The sequence below is a fragment of the Mustela lutreola genome, chromosome 15 (genome assembly GCF_030435805.1).
Source record: "Mustela lutreola isolate mMusLut2 chromosome 15, mMusLut2.pri, whole genome shotgun sequence".
NCBI lineage: Eukaryota > Metazoa > Chordata > Mammalia > Carnivora > Mustelidae > Mustela > Mustela lutreola.
This window is the reverse complement of record NC_081304.1, coordinates 56,472,604-56,500,185: the sequence shown is the minus strand read 5'-3', so window position 1 is coordinate 56,500,185 and position 27,582 is coordinate 56,472,604. Positions and strand designations below refer to the sequence as shown.

Below are 27,582 nucleotides of genomic sequence, written 5' to 3'. Positions count from 1 at the left end.
CGTGAGGCCATGAGAAGGGCCTCCCGAGAAGTCACGTGGAGGCCTTGTGATTCTAAGCAAAGCAGGACCAAGGGCCAGTGCGGCTGTGTGCCTGCCGGTGTGTGGTCCGTTTGGCAGCAGCTAGAGACAACAGGGGTAAATGAATTTACTCTTGACTCCCTTTTTAGACAAATGGGGCCCGTTAACTGGGTAGTCCTATGTGCTAAGGCTTATTTGTGGCACCACTTACTAGATAGCAAAGGGACTGTTGGAATGTAGAGAAGGTTTGATTCAGGGCCTAAAAACATCAGGAGAGGTGAAAGCAGTACTAGTCAGTGTCCGCGTGCCTGCCGAGTGCCCAAGCCCTGGGGGAGCAGAGGTGTGTTTGTGTTCTCTGGCTGCTGTCGCAAATGACCACCACTTTGGTATTTTCAGACAGCCCTTACATGCTCTCTTACAGTTCTGGAAGCCAGAAGTCTGAATGGTTTTCCCTGAGCTCAAGGCGTGGTCCCCCCTGCAGGGCCTCCATGGCAGAATCTGCTTCCTAGCTGGCTTCCTGCATTCCATTCCTGGCCCAGGGGTCCTTCCTCCATCTTCAGACCAGCAGGGCATCATCCTCTTTAAACCTCCCTCTGTGTCCGCCTACCTTTTATCAGAACAGTTGTGATTACCTCCAGGCTCATCTCCCCATCTCAAGATCTTTAGCTTTATTGTATCTGCAAAGTCTGTTTTGTGATGCAAGTAACAGTCCTGGTTCTGGGGACCAGGGCCTGGAGATCCTTGAGGGTCGTGATTCCGCCAGAGAGGCGACTGTCACATGCTCCTTGCATTCACCGACCTTACCATGCATAGACCCTGAATGTGTAAAGAAGGGCCTGGAGTGTGGAGGGGGTGGTGGGGGCAGTTTAAGTTTAACGGGATTGATCATGAGTTGAAGGAGGAGGAAAATGGTTTTGTCAGGCAGGCAGAACAGTGTGAGCGGAGGTTAAAGGGCATGTGAATTTAGGAGTGACAGCTAGCTCTGAAGAGTCATGGAAAGGGGCCTGCGGTTGTGGAGAGAAGCAGGCCTGTGTGGTAAAGAGCCTTGAATGATGAGCCCACAATTAGGACTGGGCTTGTCAGACAGTAAGGAGCCAAGGCTTCTGGGGGCGAAGCTGTGATTAGATCTGTGTCTCAGGCCCGGCAGCATATAACGAGAGGCTGACGGAGAGGAGTGCCAGAGGGAAGAAGAGAGACGGGTGGCGAGGCAGAGGCGTGGATAACAGAGACCTCGAGGTTACCAGAATTCAGTTGGGAGCTGGAGTGTGCAACAATCTGTGCAACAGAGACCCTTTCAGGAGGCAGTGCTTGGGACGTAGCAAAGGGATTGTGAGGATTAGAATCACAGAGTTCATAGTGTGATTCCGGAGGTACAGAGCAAAGTATGTTTTGAACATCCTTTTTTTCCCCTTTTTTTAAAAATTGGAACATTTCTGTCTTTTAAGCACAGAATCACGCATTACTTGGAGGATAGGTAGATTCTAGTAGAATTTGCAAGTGAATCCGTTTTTTTTTTTTTCACGTGTGATTTTAGTAGTTACATTAAAACAAATGTACAAATGGTATCATGGAAGCTAAATGTTCCCTGGAACACGGGGTTTTTTATCTGTACTTGACTGACCCTTAAAATAAATTTCACATTACTTGCTTTAGAATTTTCTTTCCTTTTCCTTCATCTAAACCTTAATAGAGAACTTTGCCTGTCCAGTGGCCATTGTGTAAAACAAACAAAAACCATACATACCTCCTTTAGCAAGTGTTTATAGAATACTTAATATCCTATTAAAGGCTATAAAAATAGACAAATGGCCTAACTTATTTCCACTCACCCGATATATGGTTGGTTAGTCATAGTTTTTGAGCGAAATATTTCCTAAATCTTATGGAATGGAATCTTGACTCCAGAGGTGGATGCTAGCAGATGTAAAACAATCACTGTCCAACAAAAATACGACATGAGCCACAGAAGTAATTTAAAAGTAGTCACATTTTATAAAGTAAATAGAAACATAACAATTTTAATGACATATTTTATATTAAAGTCAAATATATGAAAATATCATTTCAGCATGTAATCAACATAAGAATATTTTACATTCTTTTTGTACAATGTTGTTAAAATGCAGGATGTATTTTATACTTAATAAGCCATCCATTGATACTACATTCTCACTGGAAATACTTGATCTATACTGGGGTATAAAACTTGCAGTTAAAGAAGTAGATTCGCATGTCCAGTTCCAAACACACTTCAGTGTTCCAAACACATTTATGTTTTCTAATAATTGAATTGACATGTTTTAAAATTAAAATGAAAAAAGGAAGATTTTACTTCCTTATTCTGGCCACATTTCAGGTGCTCATGTGTGTGTGTGCGCACATCATGGTTGTGGTCTTGCCAGTTACGACTTTGGAGAGTACAGCTCCAACATGGTCTTCTCCCCAGGGTTACCTTTGACACTCATTTCCAAAAAAAATGTGTATAGATTTTGGTCTTATTTTTTATTTGCAATGTAGTTTATATTCCCTTTCCTTTTGGTCTCAAATTCCTTTATTCTACCTACCCTCTCCTTTCTTTCTAAGACACGCTCGTTCATTTTACATCCTAATTTAGTTCATGGCATGGCGCTGGTCCCATATAGTGAATTCAGTGCAGGGGTAACAGCCCTTTCTTGAACCTCTGTGTCTGTCCTGTCACCTAAATCCCGCTTTGCTCTGTTTTAATCAATGGTTGCCCCTTATAAGCACTTGCAGTTTAATCCTTGCAACAGCACAAGTGAGTAGGAGATCTGGCATTAATCCTGTCTTACAGACAAAGATATCCAGCAGGAGGTTCCCATATTTGCCCAAGTCATTTAGATAGTGATTAAGCGGAGTTAGAATTTTTGTTTCTGAAACTTTGTTCTGCCTTTTCTGCTACACTGACACGACTGAATGTCAGACCCCATCTCTTCCCAGTCCCATGCAATCCCCGTGCTGTGTCGCAGGCATCCTTGAAAAGTTCTTGGGAATTTTTTTTTTTTAATCCCTTCTAATATTCACTCAAATTACCTGAAATAAACTCCTAGGAAATTGCCCCTTTACAACCATGTCTGTAAACAATTGATTAACAATACTCATTTGAAGAGGAGAATTCTTGACTTCATTTAAATTACTGTCTTGCAGTGAACTGGCCAGGAGGACCTCATCTCCTTGTTTATGTAGATGTAGATCCAAGAGATGAATGGGAGGAGAGTGATCACCACGGCAGTAGCCAACTGAATTCTTCCACCAACTGGATTCCTATAAAGACACACAGGAATTATTATCAATAAAAATCCATCGACTGAGCCACCCAGGCAGCCCCGGGAGATCTTCCTTCTTAGCTCAAATCTTTATTGTTTGGATGTGTTGCAAATAGCTTTTCCCACTCGCATCATGATTGTCTTTTGAGGAACTGAAGTCACTGATTGATTGGGCAGTGTTAAAATTGATCTTTTCCTAATGATTTTTGTGTCGTGTTTAAGAAAGCTTTTCCTCCCCAAGGTCTTGGAGATATGGGGTTATCTTCTCTAAAAGCCTTCCCATTCTGCTTCTCACTTTAGAGCTGTAATCCCCCTGGAACTGACGTTTATGAAAGTGAGCTAGGGAAGTTCGTCCCTGTGGGCTTCCGTTGATCCAGCACGGTGTTCGGAGGTCTGCCTTTCTTTGCTGTACCTGCCCTGTTCCCTCTGTCCTGAGTCAAGGGTCTGCTTGTGTGTGGACCTGTTCCTAGAGTCTAGTCTTTCATTAGTTTATCCTTTTACCAGTACAGGTTTATCCCTTCACTTACTCAGATCTTCTTTCATTTCTCCCACAATGTCTGGCAGTCTTATTTATAGAGATTTTACCCATTTCTAGGGAGCTGATTTCTTGATGTTATTATCTCTGGTTAACTTTTTGTTTTTATCATTTTAATCATTTTGTTACTTGTTGATAAACATGTGGCTGATTTCGGTACATTCACCCGGTGTGTGGCGATCGGTGTGTGGCGATCACTCACTCTGTAACTTTTTAGACCCTGTTTGATTTTTTGGCATATGCAATCATGTCAGCCTTGGATAATGAACATGTTTCTTTTCCCGTTGTTGTGCCTCTTATTTGTTTTTCTTGCCTTATTGGACTGGCTACCATCGTAGCTAGAGCAGTGTGGAGCAGAAGTGGCAGTGGGGGCTAACCCTTTCTTGATCCTAATCTCAGAAGGAAAGTTTTCAGCTGCTCACCACTGAGTCTCAGGCTTTGGTGCTGACACCATGTCCCAGGTTCAGTTCCTTTCTACACCTGCTAACAGCTCTTATGAACAGATGATGAATCTTACCAAACGCTCTTTCTGAATAGATTGAGAAGATAGTTTATTTTTTCCTGTTAGTTTATTCCTGATAGTTTATTATTTTCTGTTAATGTAGTAGAAAACACTGGTTGGTTTTTGAATGTTAAACTGTGTTCCTAGAATAAACTTGGTGGTTGGGTTATATATTGCTGGATTTGATTCCCTAATGCTTTGTTTAGGATTTTTCAATCTTTAGTCATAAGTGAGACTGCCTCATAATTTCTTTGCTTTCTCTCCCCCTTTTAAAATGTTCCTGTCAAGTCTTGGTATCAAGATTATTCTGTTCTTATAACATGAATTATAAAGTGTCTCTTCTTCTTCTGTTCTCTGGAGGTGTTTGTTAAAGGTTGGCATTATTTTTCCCTTAAATATTAGGTATAATTCTCCAGTTAGGCTACCTTTGACTTGCCTGTCTGACCTGACCAACCTTGAAGACATCTGATTTTAGCTATGAAGTTGAAAACTTACTTGGATGAACTGTGACACAGGCCCATCCACACTGTGACAATCAGCAGACCTAACAGCTCCCTGTAAAATAGCACACAGTTCAGATTTTTGGAGTAGCTATGAGTGAGATGCCTATCCTCCCATTCTCTCCATGACCACTAGCTTCTGCTGGTTATTGGAAGACTTCCCTCAAGATACACAGTATCTACAGAATATTCTCAAGTCTGGCTATGACTCAAAAATTACCTTTTTTTCCAGATACTTTAAAGGCTTATCTGAAAATAAGTTTCATCTTATGAGACAGATGTGAACGCCATCCTTTTGCCCCAACTTCTAAGTGAACAACAACAACAAAAAACCAACAAAATGAAAACACAAATAAATCACTTATTTCAGGTCACTGGGAGGAGTATAGTACAACCAATAAAACTATCCCAGATTTATCAGGCATCAATTTTACATTGTTTTAGAGTGTTCTGTGTTGGTCAGGATGAGCTCAGATCCATAAATAATGGAGCGCCTGCTGCAAAAGACTGGATCACATCTTAGGGGAGAGGAATGATTTGTAAGATGAGTCAGGCTAATGATTTTGGGGTGGGTCTATGCTTCTAGAAGTGTGTGTTAAAAGCACACACCTTTTACACAGAGTAGAAAAGTCCTATTTGGCCCTGGTACCACTGTAACTCGTGGGCCTCAAGGTGGTGGAGGTGATTCAGCCCATTGGGTTGATGGTCCCATGGGCAGATCCAACCTGATTTGCTCTCCAGTTTCCCAAGGATTAGGGCCTGTAACAAAGTAACACTTCACCAGGGCTGATTACCTTCCACATCTCTAGATCTCAGTGTTAGCAGCAGGATGGGCAGGAAGGACAAGGGGCTATGTGTGAGGCCAGGGAGTCAGGAGCAAAGAGGTGATGAACACATGGCCTTGACAAAGGGAGGAGATGGCATGGGACGTGGCAGGGCAAGGCTGACAGAGGTGGACTTAACATACTGACCTCTGATTTGGCTGATCACACTTGTAGAGATTTTGGCCAGAACCACAACTAAATCAGAGTGCTGACAGAGCTTTCACCTCATGAGACTGGACGGAGTATTACTGTATGGCGTCCTTGCTCGTTTATTGTAAGGGAGCTAAGGTCAACTGCGTGCTGACTGCCTCTGGCTGTGGTTGCAGAACGTGGTACACGGTGCTGGGTATGAATCCTGGTTCATTTCCTGCTTCTTCAGCTTATCAAGGAGGTAATACCTCCCCTGATCCTCACGGTGCAGTTGGGGGAGCTGAGTCATCGTGGTGTGGATAAGGGGTTACAGAGGAATGGATTTCTCCCTTCTACTCCACCCCTTCCAAGGAGCAAAAGTCACGGCTCACCTGCCTTCTTCCTCATGCAAGATGCTCTGTTGGGAGTGAAGCCAGAGATGGCCCACCAAGCCGACAGCCCACGTGATACAAAAGAATATGTGTATCGCGGAGATACTCTTCCAAATAAAATTGCCTAAAAATAGAGATTCTGGAGCTGTTAATCCTGGAATCACATCCCAGAGAAAAACGATCTCTTTGTACCTGCTCTGCCATAGTCTGCTTTCAGGTAAACCTTCAGAAAAAGCTGGGGTGGCATCTGGCTGGGTCAGCAGAGTGTGCGACTCTTGATCTCTGGGTCATGAGTTCAAGCCCTATGCTGGGTATAGAGCCTCCTTAAAAAAAGCTAGGTTTCTTTAAGTTTTGTGTTGAGGGACATGACAGAGTTTAAAGCAGTAGCAATAAACTTAGGTGAACATTTAGTGTTTGGTTGCCCAATGTGTCCCCTTTCTGTGATGACTACCTTTTATTTTCTTTGGGGATCCACCCTTCCCACACACCCAGGTCACGTGTCCCCGACCTTTGAACCTTAGCTTGATTAGCCAATGCATTTCATTCCTGTGGCAAGCGTGATCTGGCTCCAAATGAGCAGATGACAAATCAGGGCCCACAGCTCAGTTCTGAGACTTTTGCTTAGACATCTAGGGAGCATTTTCTATCTTCTGTTGGATGGAGTGTCACTAAGAAGTGACACTCTGATGGTAGCTGCCAGGCTACCATCTAGGGGCCTGGGGCTGAAGTCAGAGCAGCACATGGCAGGGCTGCGAGGTGCAGGGAAGTTCAAGTTCTGAGCCACCAGCAGCATGTGAAGCCAGCACCGCTGACTTTCTCCCTCAAGTGTCCCAGTACATCTCCTTTGTAGCTCACAGCCCATTTGAGTTTTTTCCTTGCCTGCAACTAACGGAGCCCGAACTAAGCCCGTGCATCCAGGGGACAGGAGTTTTCCCCACCCAGCTGGGAATCACTGGTCTTTCCTCTAAGGCCCTGAGAACTCTGACAGCTCTACTGGCCAGGGTGCTCTTTTCCTGACAGCGGAGAGTAACCTGTCAGGACTGACAGTCCCTAGTAATAAGAAAATATTAGCACACAGTGTAAAATGTACTTTTTTGGGTTATAAAACACCATTTTATGGTATAAAACTGTCCAACTTAAGGTTTAATGAGAGTTTTTAGTTAGGACTGTTAAAAATTAAAGCCACTATGTTTCGCCCAGCGTTGAGGTAGGCAGCGTTGAGGTAGGCCAGCTATTTTAAGCAATTTTTTTTAAAACCTGTATACCCACCTGGGATAGATGGATGGATGGATGGAGATAAATATATTTATTCCAAGGAGCAGGAAAATATGTGATAAAGCCTCTTATAGCCGTTCATTCACGTTCAACAAGCATTAAGTACCTACCATCTTCCTGGCTGTATTTCAGCAAGGCTTGGGCAAAGATGGGCTAGACATGGACCCCCTTTTAAGAGGCTTACAGCCTCGCAGGGGAAACACACACAAAAGCATGCAGTAAATCACTGTATGTACTATGACGGTACAGAGGGAGGTTAGGGAGAGCAAAAGGGACGAATAAAAACCTAGACATTTGTTACGGACATTATAAACTGCTTTTCTAAATAAGTAGCAGGCCATATATGCACGTATTGAATAGATTCAAAATAAGAAAGTGGTCCCTGGGAGTGGTATTGGACCCTGATGGCCACTGACTAGAGAGACACATGGTCTGCGCTCTGCTGCTGATTTTCCCTTAGCGTGAGAAATCAGCGTGTGACCAGAGCCCTTCTCTCTCGTGGGCTACACTGCAAAACCCCCGCTCCACTCCAGCACAAGTGATCTCAGGTTCTGAGCTGCTAAAAAGGCTGTCTTGGTGTGACAGGTCCTTGTGAAGTTTGCCTGAAGATGGGTGAGGGTGATCTAAATATAGGATTAGTCCCTCTTGGTATCAGCAATGAGGAGACCTGGAGGGCCCCGTTTTTCTCCCGGACTCTGTCCTTATTGTCAGAAATTGGATTTGCTCGGTGTCCGTGCAGAATCCAGGGTCCATACCCGTGACAAGAGGATTAAGTCCCACAAGCAGGCTCAGCAGCGCGGGTATCATGTACACCACCTGTTAGCGAAGAGGGAGACGACAGGGGTTAGAAGTATGCCCGATCTGGGGGGTGTGCAGAGGGATCCAGGAAGCCCAGAAAGATGGTGAGACCCCAGACTCACTGACCGACAGTGTCTGCATTAGGTTAGATTGGGCTCTTCATTCTGGAACTGCCAACAAGCTGTTTTGGAGTTGGGAAGACAGGCCCTGTGGAGGCCGTTTTCAAGCCTCATGCTCGGCAGATGGGCTCCAGCCAGACCTGCTCTGGCGAGCATGTTGTGGGTCGAGAGCAAACAGAGTAAGAGACGTGGTGGGTTTCCAAGAAACGCAGCCGCTTCACTGTATCCACGGTGACACGCACATCTGACGTCTTCCCTTATTTGGGAATTGTCAGAGCTACACACGTTACGTGATTGGTTTTCACTCCAGAAACATGTCTGTCTGGATCCCGGGGAGAGGGCTTCTGGATTATAGATGCTGTGTCCATCTTTCCAGCTCCATCCCTAATGAGGGCCAGGACTGACATTTGCTAAGTCTGGTCATCTCTCACAGGAAGGCGTTCATGCTACTGAGGGGTAAGACAAGGGCTTCCCAAAGTTCAGTATGTATGTGAATCGCCTGAAAACCTTGTTAAAATGTAGATCTGCAGTCAAATGCTCTTCCACTAAGCTATACCCCCAAAATGTAGATCTGATTCTAGAGGTCTGGGGTAAGGCCCAAATTCTGCTTTTCTAACAAGCTCCCACGGGGCGCTGCTGCCATTGTTCTGAGGGCCACAGCTGGAGCAGGAAGGGGGTAGTTTTCTCCTAATGAAAACCTACATGACTAGCCACTGAGAAAGAGGAGGGAGAGAGAGAAAAAGAGAGAGAGAAGTTACACAGACAACATACAACATTTAACTGTGCTCTCTGTAAGAAAGATTTGGCAGAGATTTTTAAAAGTGTGTACTCAAATGTATCAGATATCTGTCATTAGCAGATTAAGGGATCTGAGACTTTCTTATATCTTTTATGTTATAACCACATGAACAAAATAACCCTTTGAACTAAACAGTGGTTTCTCATGGGAGTTGTGCCATGTTAATCCCTAAATGCTTTTCTCTATCTCAAATAAGATAAATTTTTTTGAGGACCAAGAGACTGAAAATAATGGTTTCTAGTATATAAGGTAAAATAATACACAACATATTCAATAATGAACTCAGTAGAACCCACTTATCATGATCTTTTATTTTTATGTTGGTGTATTTTTTTTAAACCCAGAGTATCATTTTACAATATTTCATTCACTCTATAGTTCTTGAGTACAATGGCATTTGTTTTGTAGTTGTTGTTTTGTTTGTAAAAATTTTGTTTTAATTTTTAAGATTTTATTTGTGAGAGAGAGCAAGTGTGAGAGGGTGGGCACAAGCAGGGGGAATGACAGGCAGTGTGGACAAGGGACAAGCAGGTCCCTGCCGAGCAAGGAGTCTGATGGGGGGATCGATCCCAGGATCCTGGGTTCATGATGTGGGGGCCCAAGGTAGACGCTTAACTGACTAAGCCACCAGGCATCCCAAGACTTTATTAAGTCATCTCTACACCCAACCTGGGGCTCAGACTCACACCCTGAGATCAAGAGTCACAGGCTCTACCCACTGAGGCAGGCAGGCACCCCCGCCATGGCATTCATTCTTAACGTCTCTCTCCTTTGTCCACCTGCCATTATAAAAACTGAAAAAGCCAATATTTTTTTCCCAGTGTCTTCAGCTAGGGGTGATCATGCTCCAGCCATGAAATGTAAGAAGTCTTACAGGGGCAAGGCTGATACTCAGAACATTTTAACAGCCAATATGTGGACACTGACCAAGCAGGATGGGTCCTAGACCATAAACCATATTGGTACGCACACACTGTCTGAAGGGCTTTTTGGGTAACATTTCCGCCCTGATAAAAGGGGAGAAAGCTCAGGAGGAAAAACTGTTTTGCTCCTGTCCTGTTCCTTCCTACTTGGGATGCTCTTGTCTGGACATGATGTATGGAGCTGCAGCAGCCATTCTGTAGACATGAGGGGATATATCACTCACACACTGGAGGTGGCAGAGAAGAAACCCAGGAAGCCCAAGTCTTTGATGATGTCAGCATTAAGCAGCTGTCTCTGGACTTCTTGTTAAGTGACTCTATTCTAATCTGATGCTAGTCAGATTTTCTGTTATTTGCTCCCATATGCATCCTGATACAGGCATCCTTCATGAGCAAGATGGAAGTAGGGGACATGAAAATGAGTCAGGCATCGCTCAAGTCCCCAAGCCCCATTACATTCTACTGGCTCATATGTGCATGCTTTCATTCAAGAGTCAATACAGAAGGGCTGCCCTAGGGAGGCTCAGTGTTAGGTTGCCTAAGGACAACCAAGAAGAAGTGGTCCCTGTTCTCCAAGGAGCTGGAGTGTGCAGAACCAAATCAAATACACAATAGAATGTGTTAGCATTAGAAGGTTCAAAGGAAGGACGGTTGGAACCTATGGTACAGAGGTAGAGGGATTTTTTGAGGGACAGAGCATTTGAGACAGACTTCAAAGTGTGGGTATGACATACAGGAATTCTAGGGGCAAGACACAGTATTATAGGTGGATTGGGCTTCCAAGACCATTCTGGAAAGAGGCAGCTCCAAGAATTAGGAAGCTACTACAGAAGTCCATGTGGGAGGTGACAGAGGGTTAAACTGGTGAGGAGGGAGGATGTCTGTGGGGACACAGTGTCTATTATTATTCATGCTGTGACACCTGAGCATGGAGTGGGAGATCAAGTACACGCGTACCTCACAGATAAGTAGCTAGACCTAGACTGGATTTTGCTGGATTGCTTTGTTCTTCATTTTATTTTTTAAAAGGATCTCTAAGGTGGTAATAAGGAACCAAGAGATGTTAGGGATGCCTGTGGTCTGGAGCGAGGATGACCCTGGGGATGATTCTGCTGTTGACAGAAATGACTGAGTCAGGAGGAGGTGGCGGTTTAGGAGGGAAAGATGCTGTAGGACCTTGGTGTGTTCGAGAAGTCAGTGTTGGAAATTCAACATTAAGCTGGGTATTGGAGACTTGTCTGCAGGGAAATAACATTTGGAACCCAGGATATAGACCAGAGTGCTGAGGAATAGGCAATTTGATTCAGTGCAAGGGCATGTGAGTCTGGACAAGAAGCAATGTCAGAATGAGTTCTACTGCACTAAAAACACTGACCAGAACTTTACCTTACAGATCCAAATGCTTTCATTTGTTGCTAATCTGTATAGTCAATATTATTCCAAAGCCGAAAATCATCTCATTGGTGATCCCACACAGTCTTATGTATCTGTTTTGAAAGAAACCAGACAAAATCCACACATTTCAGAAAATGTGTGGAATGATCTCCCTCTTCTCCAAATAACTCAACCAAGAACATTGGTTAAATGTATTCTGTAGATTTTATGGGCTTTAATTACTTTTTATAAACATAACTCACTGAATTCCAAGAACCGCACACCCTAAGCCTACCATTTTTATGGTCGAATGTTTGTAGGAGTTTCTGGGTAGAAACTCATGAGGAAGGGCTCAGTTGACTTCGGAGGTCTACTGTGTGTCTTCAGAAATGTGTCGTTGTTTGGCCCATTTTTATTCAAAGGGAGTACTGCTGAAATGCCCCTAATGTCTCTGGAAAGTTCTGACTGCTCACACTCCTTACCTTACCCACCACTCTGATTCCTCTCCCCTGATATTTTAGGGAAATGATTTGGTTTCTAAGTTTTTAGGTATATAAGGCAGGGAGGCTGAACAAATAGAGAAAATCGTGTTTTGTGTCCTTGCGCATTTCCTGGAAACGTTGGAAAGCAGCTTATACTCACCATCCACAGTTCTGCATCGGGATCATTGACCTGGAACGCCAAAACATGTGGCATTAGCAGTCATTCTGTGGTGCTCCCGCCCTCCCTTTGGCCTGCTCTGGGATCCACCGCAGTGATGTGTTTTGTGCCAGACGCTGCACTAGGCAGCGAGGGTACAAAATGGGACTAAGACCTAGTCTGGCAGGTCACAGCGGTTGAGGGGGCTCTGGCTGAGCACATACACGACTGGGCACAGAACCGCACAGGCTGACCGAAGTACAGTACGTGCCTCCAGTCTTAAGGAACAAAGACAGCTCCTATGAAGGGGGTCCCAGAGCAGACCGGAGAGGGTCCCGGCGCCACAGCGGGTTCTGTCTGCTTCCTCGCCTTCGCCGGAACCACGCTGGGTCCCATCCCAGGCTCCTCTGGCTCGGCACGTGGCACGGCAGAGGGGTCGGGCTGTCACGTGGACACGCCTGCCTCTCGGGGAGGGAACTGGGTAGGGGCCCCGGGGCGTAATCCCCAATCTCGGTCGGTGTACACGGCCCGCCCCATAAGTCTACACAGCGCACCAGGCCGGGGGCGGAGCTCTTAGTCCCGCGTCCTGCAGAGCCCGCGGAGCCCCTCGCCCGCCTCCCACCTCCTGCCTCCCGGGGCCGGGGCGCTGACCTGCACCAAAGCCGCCAGCGCGAAGAACGCGGCCATGAGCCAGTTGCAGGCCCGCCACAGGACCGGGGCCCAGCGGCCGGTCGCAGGCGCCATGGGCTCCGCCAGCTCGGGGTGGGGCTTGGCGCGGGCGAGGCATCGGCGCAGAGCGGGGGCGGGGGGGGGCGTGGGGCGGGGACCGGGCGTGGCGATGGCTTGGAGGCGGGTGGATTGGGCGGGACAAGGCCCTGAGCGGGGCGTGGCGTAGGGGCGGGTGCCTGGGCGGGGACTGGGCCCACCCGCAGAGCTCTTTGCTTCCTCTGGGACCGACCTGTCCTGCGCCGTTTTCTCTGGTCCCCAGGTGCTGAGTGGCCGCTGGCTGCCGCCGCCGGATAAGGAGGTGGCACTACTAGAGCCTTACTTGTTCTGTTAGGTTCTCCCCAAAACGTGAGGAAGGAAGGCGTGGTGTCCCCATTTCACAGATGAGGGAAGCGGGTCCCAGAGCGATTGGATGACTTGGCCAAGATTGCAGTACCTAGAGGCGCAGAGCACCTGGCTCCGCGCGCCCCAAACAGACCAGATCTGGTCACTGCTCCGCTGACAAACTCCGCAGGCAGGGAGAGGAGTGGTGGGGAAACAAGAAAGGAATTTATTTCAGGGAGGCGGATACCAGGGAAGAACTCAGACGGCTGCTCAAAGACTGTCTCCAAAGTGCTGAAAATACTTCCAGATTTACATGAGGAAAATGAGGGACAGGGATGCGTGTGTGCGCTCTGCTGGCGGTGCAGGTGGGCATGCAGGTCGGGTGTGTCATTGTCTTGGGGTCAGTCATGGGCGGGGTCTTGCTGGCTGTGGGAAATCCTTACTGGTTGAAGGGGAGGTCTGGTTCCCATCAGGGGGTGCTTTGCCAGCAGGGTCTTTTGCCCCAGTTGAGAGATAAGCTGGAAAAGAGTCAGAAAGTTTGAGGTGGTCTTCGAGGTGGTTAGGGTCCACTTTCAGCGCAGGTCATGGGTGGCGGAAGGAGGTCATACTTGAACTCTATAGGTCCATCTCTGCTGCCTGGTCACCAAAACTGCATTCCTCACTTGAAAAAAAAAAAAAAGAGAGAGAGAGAGAGAGAGAGAGATGGAGAGCCAGAGCGGGGTGGAGAAAGAAAGAGGCGCTGGGTCTGTGCGCATCTTCTGATTAGTATTTATGCATATCTTTCCAGAGCGGGAAGAACTTTCAGTGCCCTGTAAGCATTATGGTAATTTCTTAGTGATGACGGTTAATTCTGGCATCTTACACAGCTCACAGCTTTTCTGCAGACAGCCTCATTTATCTTCATGGGCTTTTATTATAAAAGGTATTTACATATTATACATATTTACAATTCTTTCCCACTACCAAAAGCAACAAAATTTCCACACACATTGCTCATGAATTTCTTATGAACTAAAAGACACTGAAATATTCACTGTTCTCCCTCTTACTTGTTTTACAGTCTTTTTTTGTTTTTTTTTGTTTTGTAATTTATCCTCTGATTAGTCTTCCCCAGGCTCATTTACACATCCATAGGCCTCATCATTTTTGCTGTTCTAAGGAGTCTTTATCACTTCAAATCATGAGCACGTGCTCCTGTCCTCCTCTCCTTTTAGCTAATCTCCTAAAATGCTTTAAGGATTTTTTTTTTTTTTCTGTTTCAGTCCTCCTAAGGAATGCTTATTTCAAGAACATCACCTGCTGGGCCCTGGCCCTGTGCTGAGTGCCAAGCCCAGGAGGGTGGATTTGCCCAGTGTTTTTCTGGAAGAGATCAAGCAGGCCAGTGGAGGGCTGGCTACGTGTTGGGGAAAAAGGCCAGTCAGAAGACATGGCTTCTTAGTGAGTTCCACTGCTCAGCCAGCCCTGGGACTGGGGACAAGTCGTGACCACCCTCACTGCCCTATTCCTTACCTGGAAAAAAATAGTAATAAATGAAGGAGAAGGTAGCATCCCCATGCCAATTCCTACGTTGAAGTCTTGACCCTAATTGCAATTTGGGGGGCACAGTTTTGGGTAGCAGCCCAAATTGTGTCTCACGAGAGAATAGGAGTTGGGTTCCTAAAGACAAAGGGGAATGCTTGCATAGGTCATTTACAAAGAATCTGGATTGGCTTTGGTGGCAGAAAGCAAATGTTGGCGAGATATAATTGGTTGCCAAGGCTATCACTAAGCAAAAGTCTGTAGCCCGCTGTAGGTGTTCACGCAGAGTCCTTGGGATATCTGTGGTCTGGCCCAGTGGCAAAGTTCTACCCAGTAAGGATGTGTGTAACGCCCACCTCCTTAATGGTTCCCTGGCTCCCTTTATAAAACCCCTTGACATAAGTGACTCCATTTTATTTCACCTTCCACTGGGAGTGAGGGTCTTCAAAGAAGTAATTAAGTTAAAATGAGGCCAATAGGGTGCGTCTGATATGACCCGTGTCCTTCTAAGAAGTGGAGATTAGGACACAGACACACAACACACACAGCAGAAGGACCACGTGAAGACACGGCAAGAAGATGGCCATCCGCAAAGCCAGGAGGAAGGCCTTGGAAGAAAGCCGCCCTGTTGACACCTTGACCGTGGACTTCCCGCCTCCAGAATTATAATCTGAAAATAGCTGTCTGTTGTTTAGGCTCACCAGTCTGTGGTGCATTGTCATGGCAGCCGTAGCAAACTCATGCAGGGAGGGATTCTAATACCTGCTCGGCCAACCAGACAGTAGTGTGCGTGGCAAGGAAGGAACGGTGTGAAAATGGTGTGCCATAAAGCCACTGTGGAGTTTTTTACTTTTCCCTGTTGTCTGGGACCTTCCGGATCACTGTGTGGACATGGATTCTTTTCACTTGTACCAGCTTCATTCCCCTTCTTCTAGGGTTGGCATCCCAGTTATTTGGGAAGGGACCCACCTCCCGCTATTGGGGCATAGACAGAGGGCTGACCATGCTGCCCCCTTTCCAAAGATAAGGAGGTGACCCTGGCCTGCCGCTTGGCGTAACCCATCCTCCTGACCACAGTGACTGGGGTCTGGGATAGTATGTGGTTCAAACTGGCCAAGTGGTTCAAACAGGTCCTGGGACCTGTGCTGGACTGAGGTTGCCAGACAAAGTACAGAATTTGCATTTCGAATCAACAGGGAATGCTTTTTTAGTATAAGCCTGTCCCCAGTATTTGCAAAGACTGGTAACCCTAGCTAGACTATTAGTGAAGGGCTTTCTTTTTCTGCTGATTATGATGGGCTGATGGCTTATGGGCCGACGCTACCAGAAGCAAGCCTTTCCTGAGGGTATACTGACATAGAAGAATCTGAGCTCCGAGATGAAGAAGGCAGGTGGGTACCTGATGCCATCCCTTGAGGTTCCAGAACCATCCCCTTGGGTTGCTGGGAACGGCCTCTCCTGTGTGAGTTGGGTTTTTGTCCCCCGTGACACCAAATGGCGACTTGCAAAATCATGATTCAGTAGTTAAGCTGATGCTTGAAATCCTTTAGTCCAATTTTGCAAAGATAGGAAGAGAAGGCCTGGTCTGAAAAGTGATGAGAAACAAGTCTAAATGAATCCAGTCTCCCAGAGAGCTATCCCATGAGCAAGTCACTTCATCTTCCTTTTAAATTGCCGTGTCACACCGCCGCAGGGGCCTGTTCCGCTGGCTTCTGCAGAACCGGCTCCAAAGGCCTTCATCTTGCTGGGCTGGCCCCCAGCTACCAGGTCAGCGACAGCATCGTGAGATCAGCGAGAGCCCCCAGTGTCGAGTGAAGGGGACTGGGCAGCAGACAGGGATCTGTCCTCAGAGGGCTTGCAAATAGAGGGGCTTGCTTGTTCTCTGCAAGTGAGGTTATGAATTCACCACTAAGGGACCAAGCAGACACTGGTAAACCCACTTCCGCGGCCACGGGAGCGAGGGAGGGCTGGGGAAGGCTCAAACAAATATAAAAGAAGAGTGTCAGCAGAGGGGAATTGGCGGCTGTGGAAAACCACAGAGTCCTGTCTGCCCAGGGGGCAAGGGCAGGCACAGCCCATCCTGGCCCAGGCCAAAGAGGTGGTTTTCTCCCCTGGCCGTGGACGCTCACAATTCCCCATCAAGCCATCCTTGTGGGGGCTGGTGTGGACCGAGGGGCGATTCACAAGCTCTGTTCCTCCTGTTGCTGTGGTTCCAGAGCTCTAGATCCAGAGAGAATGGCCTCATACCCACCCGGCCTACAGAGTAGAGAAGGAGATGACGTGCGGCGCCAACCATCGGTTGGTTTCTGAGTGTTCAGGTGTGATCCTGACAGCGCCATTCTCTTGTCTAGACTCGCTGACCTTGTAGCCGTCCCCCTCATCATTCCTGCTAGGGGGGTCAACCACTCTGGAGTGGGATGGAGCGGTAGAGACAGGGTCTGCGGCCAGATCCTCATCAGTGAGGGGACCCTCGCTCTGCAGAGTGTCCTAAATGTGGGTGTTGGTGATGCTCCCTGGATGACGTGTTGGGGACTGAGATGACAGGGAACAGGAGTCCTGTCCTGTGCCAGAGACTGTCCCATCCACCTTTCTCCATCCACCTTTCTCCATCCACCACGCTGGATGTCCACCCTTCCCTCCAGTCTGCCGAGTCTGTGTCAGGAATCTGCTGTTGTTGGCAGGGGGTGGGGTTAGAATAGGACAAGGAAAGGATCCTATTCCCAGCTATGAAGACTTCTCCCTCCCAGGCTCTCTGAAATCAGACATGCATCTCACTGTGACGAGGACTGATTTGCTTTTGCAAAACCCATCTGGTCTCCATAAAGGACTTGGTTTCTACTGTTAGCAAAACTCAGACCATGTTGTGAAAGCCTTAAGGCTTAATCGTCCTGATTGACAATGAAAGATGCTAGGCTCAAATAGTGTTCCTTGAAATCCTGGATGTTCCCTTATATCTCCAGAGGGGGAATATGTACAGCTCAGTGTATCCTCCACATGTATTTCTGTGCATCACTCTGCTCCCCATCACACAGTCACTAAATATTTATTCAGGACTTCCTATGTGTCAGACACTCTGCTGATAACCAAGGTTGTGACTGTGCACAGGACAGACATGGTCCTTGCCCTGTGGCATGGGAAGACGGAACAGTAATCACATACACAGGCATGTGACCCCAGCAGGGAACTGTGGGTAAGCGTGGACCACCATGGGGATGTCTGCAACAAGGGGGATCGGGTTTTATCCAAGGGCTTCGAGAAGCTTCCTGGAGAGGGAAGGGTGAGTGCCGGTGGAGAAGGCGAGGGACAGTGCCTCTTCAGGTGGAACCTAGCTTCTCCTGCTTCTCCTTATACTTTACTCTTATTGCTTTAAAGCATGACTTAGTTTTGACCTTGTAGCCATCATCCAGGAAGTTGCTGTAAGGTTGGGTTTGGGGTGTGTGTGTGTGTGTGTATGTGTGTGTGTGTGTGTGTGTGTGTGTGTGTGTACTGTGATAGTTAACATGTACTGAGCCTGCAGGGTTAGGCAATATTCTAAGCATGTGTGTAGAGGAACCCATTTCATGCCAACAACACATCAATCAGGCAAGTGGGTTATGATCCCCATTTAATGGATGAAGACAGTGAGACATGTGCCAGCTCTTAAGTACAGTCCTTGAGAAAGACCCCAGCTTGTCTGACCTGTGACTCAGAATTGGACCTCTCCAGGGGCATAAGGAGGCCTCCTGTAGGTTTGTGAAAGCGGAGAGGCGAGTAAGCCCATCACTCTCTCTCTACCACCAAACAGCCACTCCTTCCGCATTAACTGGAGAGCCAGGGGCCTAACGGAGAGCCTGCAGACCCACCAGATACCAAAGGGACAGTCCTTCATGGCTTGCTTCGATGCCGTTGTGCTTGCATCTTAGCTCTTTTAACGACCAGAAAGATGGTTTCACCCAAACCCTTGGCCTTTGGAGCCTGGTTCCATGAAGCTGTACTTGGAGGTGAGAAAAGTGAAGGGACATTGGAGCCCCCTTCTCTCTCATCCTGACCTGATTTAGGACCAGGCTGTTAGGACGGTGGGTGTCCACAAGATGGCGGACTCCTGCTACCAATGGAGTCCACAGGGCTTGGCGGCTGTTCTGTGGGAGGAAGAAGGGAAGGAGGGCGGGGCAGGCCAGCTATTTCCATTGGCTCCGCCTGCCTGGTTGTGCCCTAGACTTTCTTGGAGGGTGCGGAGCTGGGCTCAGCCCAAGGCGAAGAGGTACAAACAGAACTTTGTACCCGGAAATACTGGTGTCCAAAGGGGAGTGTTGCAGGGGAAGACCTGAGCTCCACCGTGTCCTGGCAGAAACTCAGATTGTTGCCACTCTGAGATTCCGGGCAGATCAGGTATGTCCAAGGGGAGAGATCACTTCTTCGAACACCAGGGCACAATGAAAGTAAATAATAATGATACTAGCGGTCAGATGTTGAGAATTCACAATGAGCCGGGCTTCTGCCCTTGGATGTCCTTCGCACCCTGTAGTCACCACAGAGCAACCGTTTCCTCATCTAAACCCTCCCTCCCATTCTACAGGCCCCGGCTCTCCCAGGTGACCTCTTAACCCGAGACTCAGTTACTCTTTAGGGTTAGCTGCCAAGGGTTGCCTTAGTAGTTATCACCAAACTGGTGACTTAAACCCACAGAAATGCATTCTCCCACCATCTGGAGACCAGAAGTCCAAAATTAAGGCGACAGCAGGGATGCACTCCCCTCTGAAGGCTCTGGGAAGACTCCTTTCTTTTGAGGCTCTGGGGAGACTCCTTCAGCTTTTGAGGGGGTGGGGCTCCTTGTGGTCACATGACTGTCCCTTCACAGCACCTTCTTTGGTCCCTGTCTTCATTCTTTTTTCTCTTATATAGAGACAGATGGACTGGCTTGTTGGATGTATGGCCCCCCCTGGGTAATCTGGGATGATCTCACCTAGAGATCTGGAAAGACCCTTTTTCTAAATAAGGTCACATTCATAGTTTCCAGGGGTTAGGACGGGGACAGATCTTTTCGGGGGCCACCATTCAATTCACTAACACTCACTGCAGAAACCTCCGTGTTCTCCTGGACACTTCCAACTCCTCCTTCCCTGTGAAAGTCCACCACTGACGCTAGCAGACTTTTTGGCTCAATGCCAACACCTAACTCCAGCCATCAGCATTTCTTCCCTCACCTCCTACCTGGTTTCCCTGCGATGATCCTGCTGTGGATGGAACTGTGCCCCCCCCCCCACTCCTGTATCTTAGCTCTGACCCCCAGAGGTGATTGCTTTGGGATACCAGGGGCTCTTGTGAGATAAAGTTAGGTGAAATCACAAGGGTAGGGCGCTAATCTGATAGGACTGACATCCTTGTAAGAACAGATACAGAGATCTCTCTGGGCAGGAACGGTGGAAAGCCACGTAAGGACACAGTGAGAGGCTGGCCACCTACAAGCCAGGAGGAGAGATCTCTCCAGAAAGCCACCCTGATGGTACCCTGGTCTCAGACTTCCCATCTACAGACGTGTGAGAAAATAGATTTCTGTGGCTACAGCCACCCAGCCCATGCTCTTTTGTTAATGGCCCCCCAGCAAATGCAAGCACATTGCCAGCTTCCTCCCACTCAGTCTCTGCACTGCAGCCAGCGACCTGTGTCAGACACAAATCCCAAACCTTGGCTTCAAATCAAGCCTCCCACTCTCCCTCCCTCCCTCCCTTCCCCAGATCCATCCAGACATTGTTCTGAGCACTGGGGGCTGTAACAGTGAACAAAGCAGACAGCGCCCAGCTAACAGTTTCATGTGAAGGATCCAATCCAGCCTGTCCTCACTGCCTAGGGCTCTGAGCTCTGAACACTGTCTACAAAACTCAGTCTGGCCAGCCTTCCCTCATCCATGGCCCTTCTGGTTTCTCCTCCACCTCCCATACCTGCCTGTGCTCTCCTCTGACACAGCCTTCTCCCCTTCTCCCAATATGCGCTGCTCCATCCCTCCAGAGAGCCTGTAGCTCTGTGGCTCCTTCTGCCTGGAAGGCTTCCCCTTCCTTTCCCTACTTAGCTCTGCCCTTGAGTAACCCTGTTACAGGCTCCCCCCAGCTGCCTCTTCTCCCCCTGCAGCGCTGGTAACAATGACAATTAAATCATTAACTGTGCAGCTAGCTGTCTGGTGTTCTGTGTAACCCATGGTCTGAAAGCCTCCTGAAGACCTGCCTCCTTTTGTTTCCTGCTGGCTTAGCCTAGTCAGAACAGAGCAGGCACCTGTTACTTATGGTTACATTGTTACAAGGAATGAACTAGCTGCTCTCATCTGGATAAGCTCTCACATCCTTTAGATATTTTCATGCCCAGAGTTGGGAAAAACAAAGCACAGTGTGGGTGGCGAGGTGACTGGCAAGAGATCACCTTGTTAGTAAATCGGAACCCACAGCTTTCTGATGTCAGAGACATGGCTCCTAAAAGCCATGACTCGCACCCAGTTTGCTTTAAATAATGAGAGAATTCTTAACAGAAAAGCAGAAGCATCCCAACTAGAAAATCGTTAAAGAATCATTTCCTTTATCAAAATAATCACTGCTGTGAACAGGAGAATGGATAAACGGCTTGTGATAATATGCACATAATGGAATGTTACTAGCAAAAAAAAAAAAAACAAGAAATGAACTACTAATAACACACTATAGCGTTAGTGAATTGCAAAAGCGTTGTGCTGAGCCAAGGAAGCCAGGCACAGAAGAGTGCATGCTGGAGGATTCCATTTACGGGAAATTCTGGAATAGACAAAATCATCTATGGGGAAAAACATTAGATCAGCGGTTGTCTATGGGGTGAAGGGGGCAAAGGGCAGGAGGGAACTTTCTGGGGGTGATGACAATGCTCTGTATCTTGATGGAGGTTTCAGTTCCTGGGTGTGTATGTTATTTGTTCAGACTCAGCATACAAAAGCTTGAGATTTGTTAATTTCTCTGTTTGCAAACTTTATCTCAGAAAAGGAAAGCAGTAAGCAAATATTAAACTCTAGTTAATGATACACACACTGAAGTGTTTACAGGTGAAGGGTCCTAATGTCTGCATCTTACTTGAAACTCATTAAAAAAATGACAGATTGGGGCACTTGGGTAATATCGATTAATGATCAAACCTCCTTACTGGTAATTAGTCTATTTAGATCTTCTCTTTCTTCATGGTTCAGTCTTGGAAGATTGTATATTTCTGGGAGTTTATCATGTGTTCTATGTTACCTAGTTGTTGGTATGTAATTGTCCATATTAGTCTCTTATGATCTTTCCTTCATATTTCTGTGGTATCTGTTGTAATTTCTCCTCTTTCATTTCATTGTATTTATTTGAGCCTTCTCTTTTTTTTTCTTGGTGAATCTAGCTAAAAGATTGTCTGCTTTGTTTATTCTTTCAAAGAACCAGGTCTTAGTTTCATTGATCCTTTCTATTTTTTTTTTTTAAAGTCTCTATTTCAGTTATTTTTGCTCTACTCTTTATGATTTCCTTCCCTCTACTAACTCTGGGTTTAGTTTGTTCTTCTTTTTCTAGTTCCTTTAGGTGTAAAGCTAGATTGTTTGAGTTTTTCTTGTTTCAGAAGGTAGGTCTGTATGGCTATAAATTTCCTTGTTAGAACTGCTCTTGCCGCATCCCATTAATTTTGGATTATTTCCATTTCCATCTGTCTCAGGGATTTTCTTTGAATTTTCCTTGTGATTTCTTCATTGACTCATTAGTTTTTCAGTAGCATGTTGTTTAACCCCTACATATCTGTGATTTCTTCAGTTTTCATGTAATTGACTTCTCTTTTATACCATTGTAGTTGGAAAAGATGCTTGATATGATTTCAGTTTTTTTCAGTTTATGGACATTTGTTTCATGGCCTAACATGTGCTCTATCCTAGGGAATGTTCCATATGCACTTGACAAGAATGTGTATTTTACTGCTTTTGGATGGAATGTTCTATATAAAACTATTAATTCCATCTAGTATAGTGTTTTCCTGTTGATTTTTTCTTTGGATGATCTATTCATTGATGTAAGTGGAGTATTAAAGTCCCCTACATTATTGTATTGCTGTGAATTTCTCCCTTTAGGTCTGTTAATATTTGCTTTATATATTTAAGTCCTCCTATATTAGATGTATCAATATTTACAACTAAATCACCTCATTGGATTGACCTTTTTATCAATATGGGATGCCCTTATCTTTTATCATAGTCTTTGTTTTAAAGTCTATTTTGTCTGACACAGGTAAAGCTGCACAAGCTTTCTTTACCTTTCTATTTCAGGGAATATCTTTTTCTGTCCCTTCACTTTTGGTTTATGTGCGTCCTTAGATCTGAAGTGAGTATCTCATAGGCAATATGTAGATGAGTCTTTTTTGTTTGTTTTGTTTTGTTTTTGCTCTGTGTCATTTGATTGGAGATTCTAGTCCATTTACATTTATTTATAGTTCCTCTCTCTTCCTTTCTTTTCTTGTTCTCTTCCTCTGTGGTTTGATGACATTTTTTTTGTATTATGCTTATTATATTCCTTTCTGATGATCTTTTGTGTAGGTTTTTGCTTTGTGGGTTTTTTTTTGTTTTTGTTTTGTTTGTTTTTTAAGAAACATGAAGTTCACAAAGAGCAGCCTATGAATAATAAGTTGGTATTACATATTATTTATTTATATGGTATCTTAAGTTAGTTGCAGCTTGAATATTAATACATTTTTAAAACCTCTACATTTTTATTTCCCCTCACATGTTTTATGTTTTTGATGTTGTATTTACATCTTTTTATTTTGTGTAATCCTTAACTAATTTTTATAGCTATAGTTAATTTTACTACTTTTTTCCTTCAACCTTAATTCTATCTTTATAAGTGGTTCATACCTTTATTTTATATTCACCTTTACTAGTGACATTTTTATTTTAATATGTTTTCTTGTCAATGTCTTCTTTTCTGCTTAAAAAAAGTCTCTTTAACATTTCTTATAAGACCAGTGTGGTGGTGATGAACTTCTTTAGGTTTTGCTTGTCTGAAAAACTCTTTATCTTTCCTTCAATTCTAAATGTTAGTCTTGATGGTTAGGATATTCTTGGTTGAAAGTTTTTTATTTTTAGCACTTTGACTATATCAAGCCAATTTCTTCTGGCCTGCAGAGTTTCTACTGAAAAATTAGTTGTTAGTTTTATGGTGACCCCTTTGTATATAACAAGTTGTTTTTCTCTTGCAGCTTTCAAGATTCTTTATCTTTAATTTTTGACATTAATTATAATGTGTTTTGGTGTGGACATCTTTGAGCTCATCTAATCTGGAACTCTCTTGGCTTCCTGAATTTGGATGTCTCTTTCCTTCCCTGAGACTTTCCTTCCCCAGATGAGGGAAGTTTTCAGCCATTATTTCTCCTAGTAAGTTTTCTGTCCCTTTCTCTTCTCTTTCTGGGACATTTATCATGTGAATGTTATTCTGCTTAATGGTGTCTCTTAAGATATCTTCACTTTTTTAAAAAGATTTTATTTATTATTCTCTTAAGGTAGCTTTACTTTTTTCAAAAAAAGATTTTGTTTATTTATTAGAGAGATAGAGATAACAGTTGGGGGGAGCGGTAGACAGAGGGAGAAGCAGAATTCCTGCTGAGCAGAGAGCCTGATGGGGGGCTCGATCCCAGGATCCTGAGACCATGACCTGAGCCGGAGGCATACACTTAACCTACTAAGCCACCCAGGCACCCCAAGATATCTTCACTTTTCAAAAAGCTTTTTCTTTTTGCAGCTCTATTTGGGGAGGTCCATTGCCCTGTCTTCCAGGTTGTTCATTTTTTCTTCTGTTTTGTCTTCTGATGAACACCTCTAGTTTATTTTTCATTTCAGTTATTGTGTTCTTTAGCTCTGTGACTTCTGTTTGGTACTTTCTTATATCTTCTGTCTCTTTGTTGAAGTTCTCACTGTGTGCATCCATCCTTCTGAGTTTAGCAAGCTTCTATTACTTTGACCTCTTTATCAGATTACTTATCTCTGTTTTATTAAGGGTTTGTGGGTTTTTTTTCTTTTCCCCTGAGATTTTGTCTTGTTCTTTTTCTTGGAACATATTCCTTTATTTTCTAATTTTGCTCAACTCTCTGTGCTTGTTTCTGTGTATTATGCAAAACAGATGCCTCTCCCAGTCTTGAAGGAGTGGCTTGTGTAGGAGGGGAAACTTATCTTTCAACCTTGCCCTAGCTCTTAGTTGTCTCTTGTACCTTCATTATGGTCAACGTAGTCTGATTTATTCTTGATCAGTTCCAGTAGCTTCTAATTGTTGAGGGGCTGTCAAGTGTTTTCCAGAGGGAGTGATCTCAGTAAGCACATAGCTTCAGGCTGATTGGAAGCCAGGTCCTCAGGCAGCCACTTTTAGCATAGGTAGGCATACACAGTCCTGTGGAACTGCAGTTGTTGACCTCTGGAAGTCTGGAGGTATCCCCTGGATGACAGTTGAAAGAATCAGGACTTCAGACAAACACATAAGCTCTTATCTGGGAGGGGCCAGCAAGCTGGCAAGGCCACGGGAGACTGTAAAAATGATGTCTTTCTGCCTACATTCCCTGGGAATTCCTTTGTAACCTCTATATATGTGGCAAACCTAAAGCCTATCCACAAAGAAATGGACCTTTTTCACAGGCAGAATGGGCGTTTGTTTCAGTCTCTGTGTGTGAGTGCCCTGAGTGTGCTCTAACCTGTCTTTCTGATTGTACAATCCTCCTCTGGCCACCAGAGACAGACAAGCACTAGGTGTTTCCTGAATGAACGCAGTTTCCCACCAGCTTTAGCAAGGTTCTGGGAGAGTGTGGAGGGTGAGACATGCCCACAGCTTTATTTTTATTTATTTAGATTTTATTTATTTATTTGACAGAGACACAGCGTGAGAGGAAACACAAGCAGGGAGAGTGGGAGAGGGAGAAGCAGACTACCCTGATAAGCAGGGAGCCCTATGTAGTGCTTGATCCCAGGACACTTGGATCATGACCTGAGCTAGTGGCAGACACTCAACTAGTGAGCTACCCAGGTGCCTCTGTCCACAGTTTTATTGATGCAAGGTGTGAGTGCTGGACAATGCACACTCTTGGCTTTAGTGAGGCCAAGAAAGAGCACTGGGGATGGGGCCCACCTGTGGTAAAGCCAAATTTTTTATCCCTCCCCACCAGCTCCACCTTCAAATCTTCATTTTGTAAATGGCAGTTCTCCCATTTGCTCAAGCCAAAATCCTTAAAATAATCTTTGACCTATTTTTCTCTTCCACAGTCAATTCAGCAACAGATCTGTTGCTGCCACTTTTGAAATATGTTCACAGTGAGACCACTCTTCTCCACCCTTGTGGTTAGCACAGAAGTCTCTTACCTGGAATGTTCCATTTGTTGTCTAAATGACTTCTCATCTTCCACCATTGTCCTCTTAAATTCTGTTTTCCTCCTAGCAGCCAGAACTGTTGTAAAGAAAAAAAAATCAAGATTCTCCGTTGGTGCCAAAATAAAGTCCCATGTCTGTATCCTTCCTACAAGGTCCATGACCTCTCCGATTTCATGTCCTACCTCTCTCTTCTTTGCTCATTCTATACCATACCTACTGACTTCCCAGCTGTTCTTCCAACATACCAAACATGCCTGCTGTAGTGTTTCCCAGTGGTATTTCTTCTACTTGGACTACTTTCTCTCTCTGTTACTTGATGTCTCACTTCCTTTAGGTTACTCTCAGATGATATCCTATCCTGAAGACTATACCTTGCCATCTGACATAGTACCCCTCTTCACTTTCTACCCCTTTAGCCTGCTTTATTTTTCTCCTAAGCACTTCTCATTGCTTAACATTGTATTTTTATTTGCTCTCTCTTTAAAAAAATTTTTTTTATTAAGTAGATTCCATGCCCAGTGTGGAGCCCAACCCACGGCTTGAACCAACAACCCTGAGATCAAGACCTAAGCTGAGACCAAGAATCAGATGCCTAAGCAACTGAGCCACCCAGGCGCCCCTTTATTTGCTCATTTAAAAATACTCTTCCCACTTGAATGTGAGCCATGAGAAGATAGACTTTCTGTTTTCTACCCATCCCCGTATCCCCAACACCCCAAATAGAGCCTGGCACACAGTAGGCTTGACAGTAAAGATTTGTAAGATGGATGAACGAGTGAACAAACACCTAACTCAGTGTTGGCCTAGAAAATGCTTTCAGAAAATAATTTTCATTATGGCCCTTTATGAGGCCCTTTATGATTATGGCCCTTTATGGAGAAAAAGTACAGAATTAATGGGGGAAGACCTGATTCTGGTCCCAAATGAGACCTGAGTGGAAAATACCTGAATCCCTTGGGCAGTTTCACGGTGGGTGTGAGTCACAAGTTGCTTTGTTAACCTGGAGGCTGGTGTGTCACATGACCCAGAAATTACTGCCACCCCCTTTCTGGTAAATAGTTATGTCCTCCTACCTAAGCCCCTTCCTCATTTAGCACCCCAAACCCTGTTTCTGCCTGGAGAACATTTCTTTGAAATGATCCTAACATACCACCACTCAGTAATTACACCCCAGACAGAGCATATGGCTTTCTTGTGTCTGCAAGACAGTGCAATTGCACATTTCAACAGAGTCTCTTAAAAAACATTTATCACTGATCTGCTGGTCCTGCTCTGAAATTAGTTCAGCTTGGATGTTGGCCCTTCTTATCTCTGCAAGTAGATACAGGCCTGCATACAACCTGCAGGAAGTGGGGCCTTTGATCTCTGTGGGGAAACCTGCTTTATAGCTCCTTTAAAAATTGAATTATGTTCTGTGTAAATGTGTTTTTAAGACATCATAGTCTATGGAAAGAAGCAGGATTCATTTATCAGAAAGGACATTTTAAGTTCTACAATCAAATAGTTACTGAGTGCTTTCCTGGTTGATAATGTAGTACTTGCGTTTGATTGAA

At 45.4% G+C, this 27,582-nt stretch overlaps 2 protein-coding genes across 7 annotated transcripts in view; one reads left to right on the top strand and one right to left on the bottom strand.

Moving 5' to 3' along the window:
* Positions 1 to 27,582, top strand: part of ADPRM (ADP-ribose/CDP-alcohol diphosphatase, manganese dependent) — a 139,051-nt gene that overhangs the window by 10,633 nt on the left and 100,836 nt on the right. Inside the window, exon 4 of one of the 5 annotated variants that reach the window (XM_059147346.1) lies at positions 14,424 to 14,655. The exons of the other annotated variants lie outside the window; for them this stretch is intronic. Coding sequence (XP_059003329.1) covers positions 14,424 to 14,482 — 59 coding nt within the window. The 3' untranslated portion in view covers positions 14,483 to 14,655. Of the gene's footprint in view, positions 1 to 14,423; positions 14,656 to 27,582 lie in introns of those variants that run through there. 5 annotated transcript variants of the gene reach the window in all.
* Positions 2,388 to 12,906, bottom strand: TMEM220 (transmembrane protein 220). 2 transcript variants are annotated; one of them, XM_059147353.1, is made up of 6 exons: positions 12,763 to 12,906; positions 12,115 to 12,144; positions 8,215 to 8,275; positions 6,185 to 6,308; positions 4,835 to 4,894; positions 2,388 to 3,300 (listed from the first exon to the last, which is right to left on the bottom strand). In XM_059147353.1, the coding sequence occupies exons 1-6, from the start codon at positions 12,853 to 12,855 to the stop codon at positions 3,165 to 3,167; spliced, it is 504 nt and encodes a 167-aa protein (XP_059003336.1). In that variant the 5' UTR covers positions 12,856 to 12,906; the 3' UTR covers positions 2,388 to 3,164. The 2 variants fall into 2 exon arrangements, with proteins under 2 accessions (XP_059003336.1, XP_059003337.1); XM_059147354.1 differs by lacking the exon at positions 4,835 to 4,894.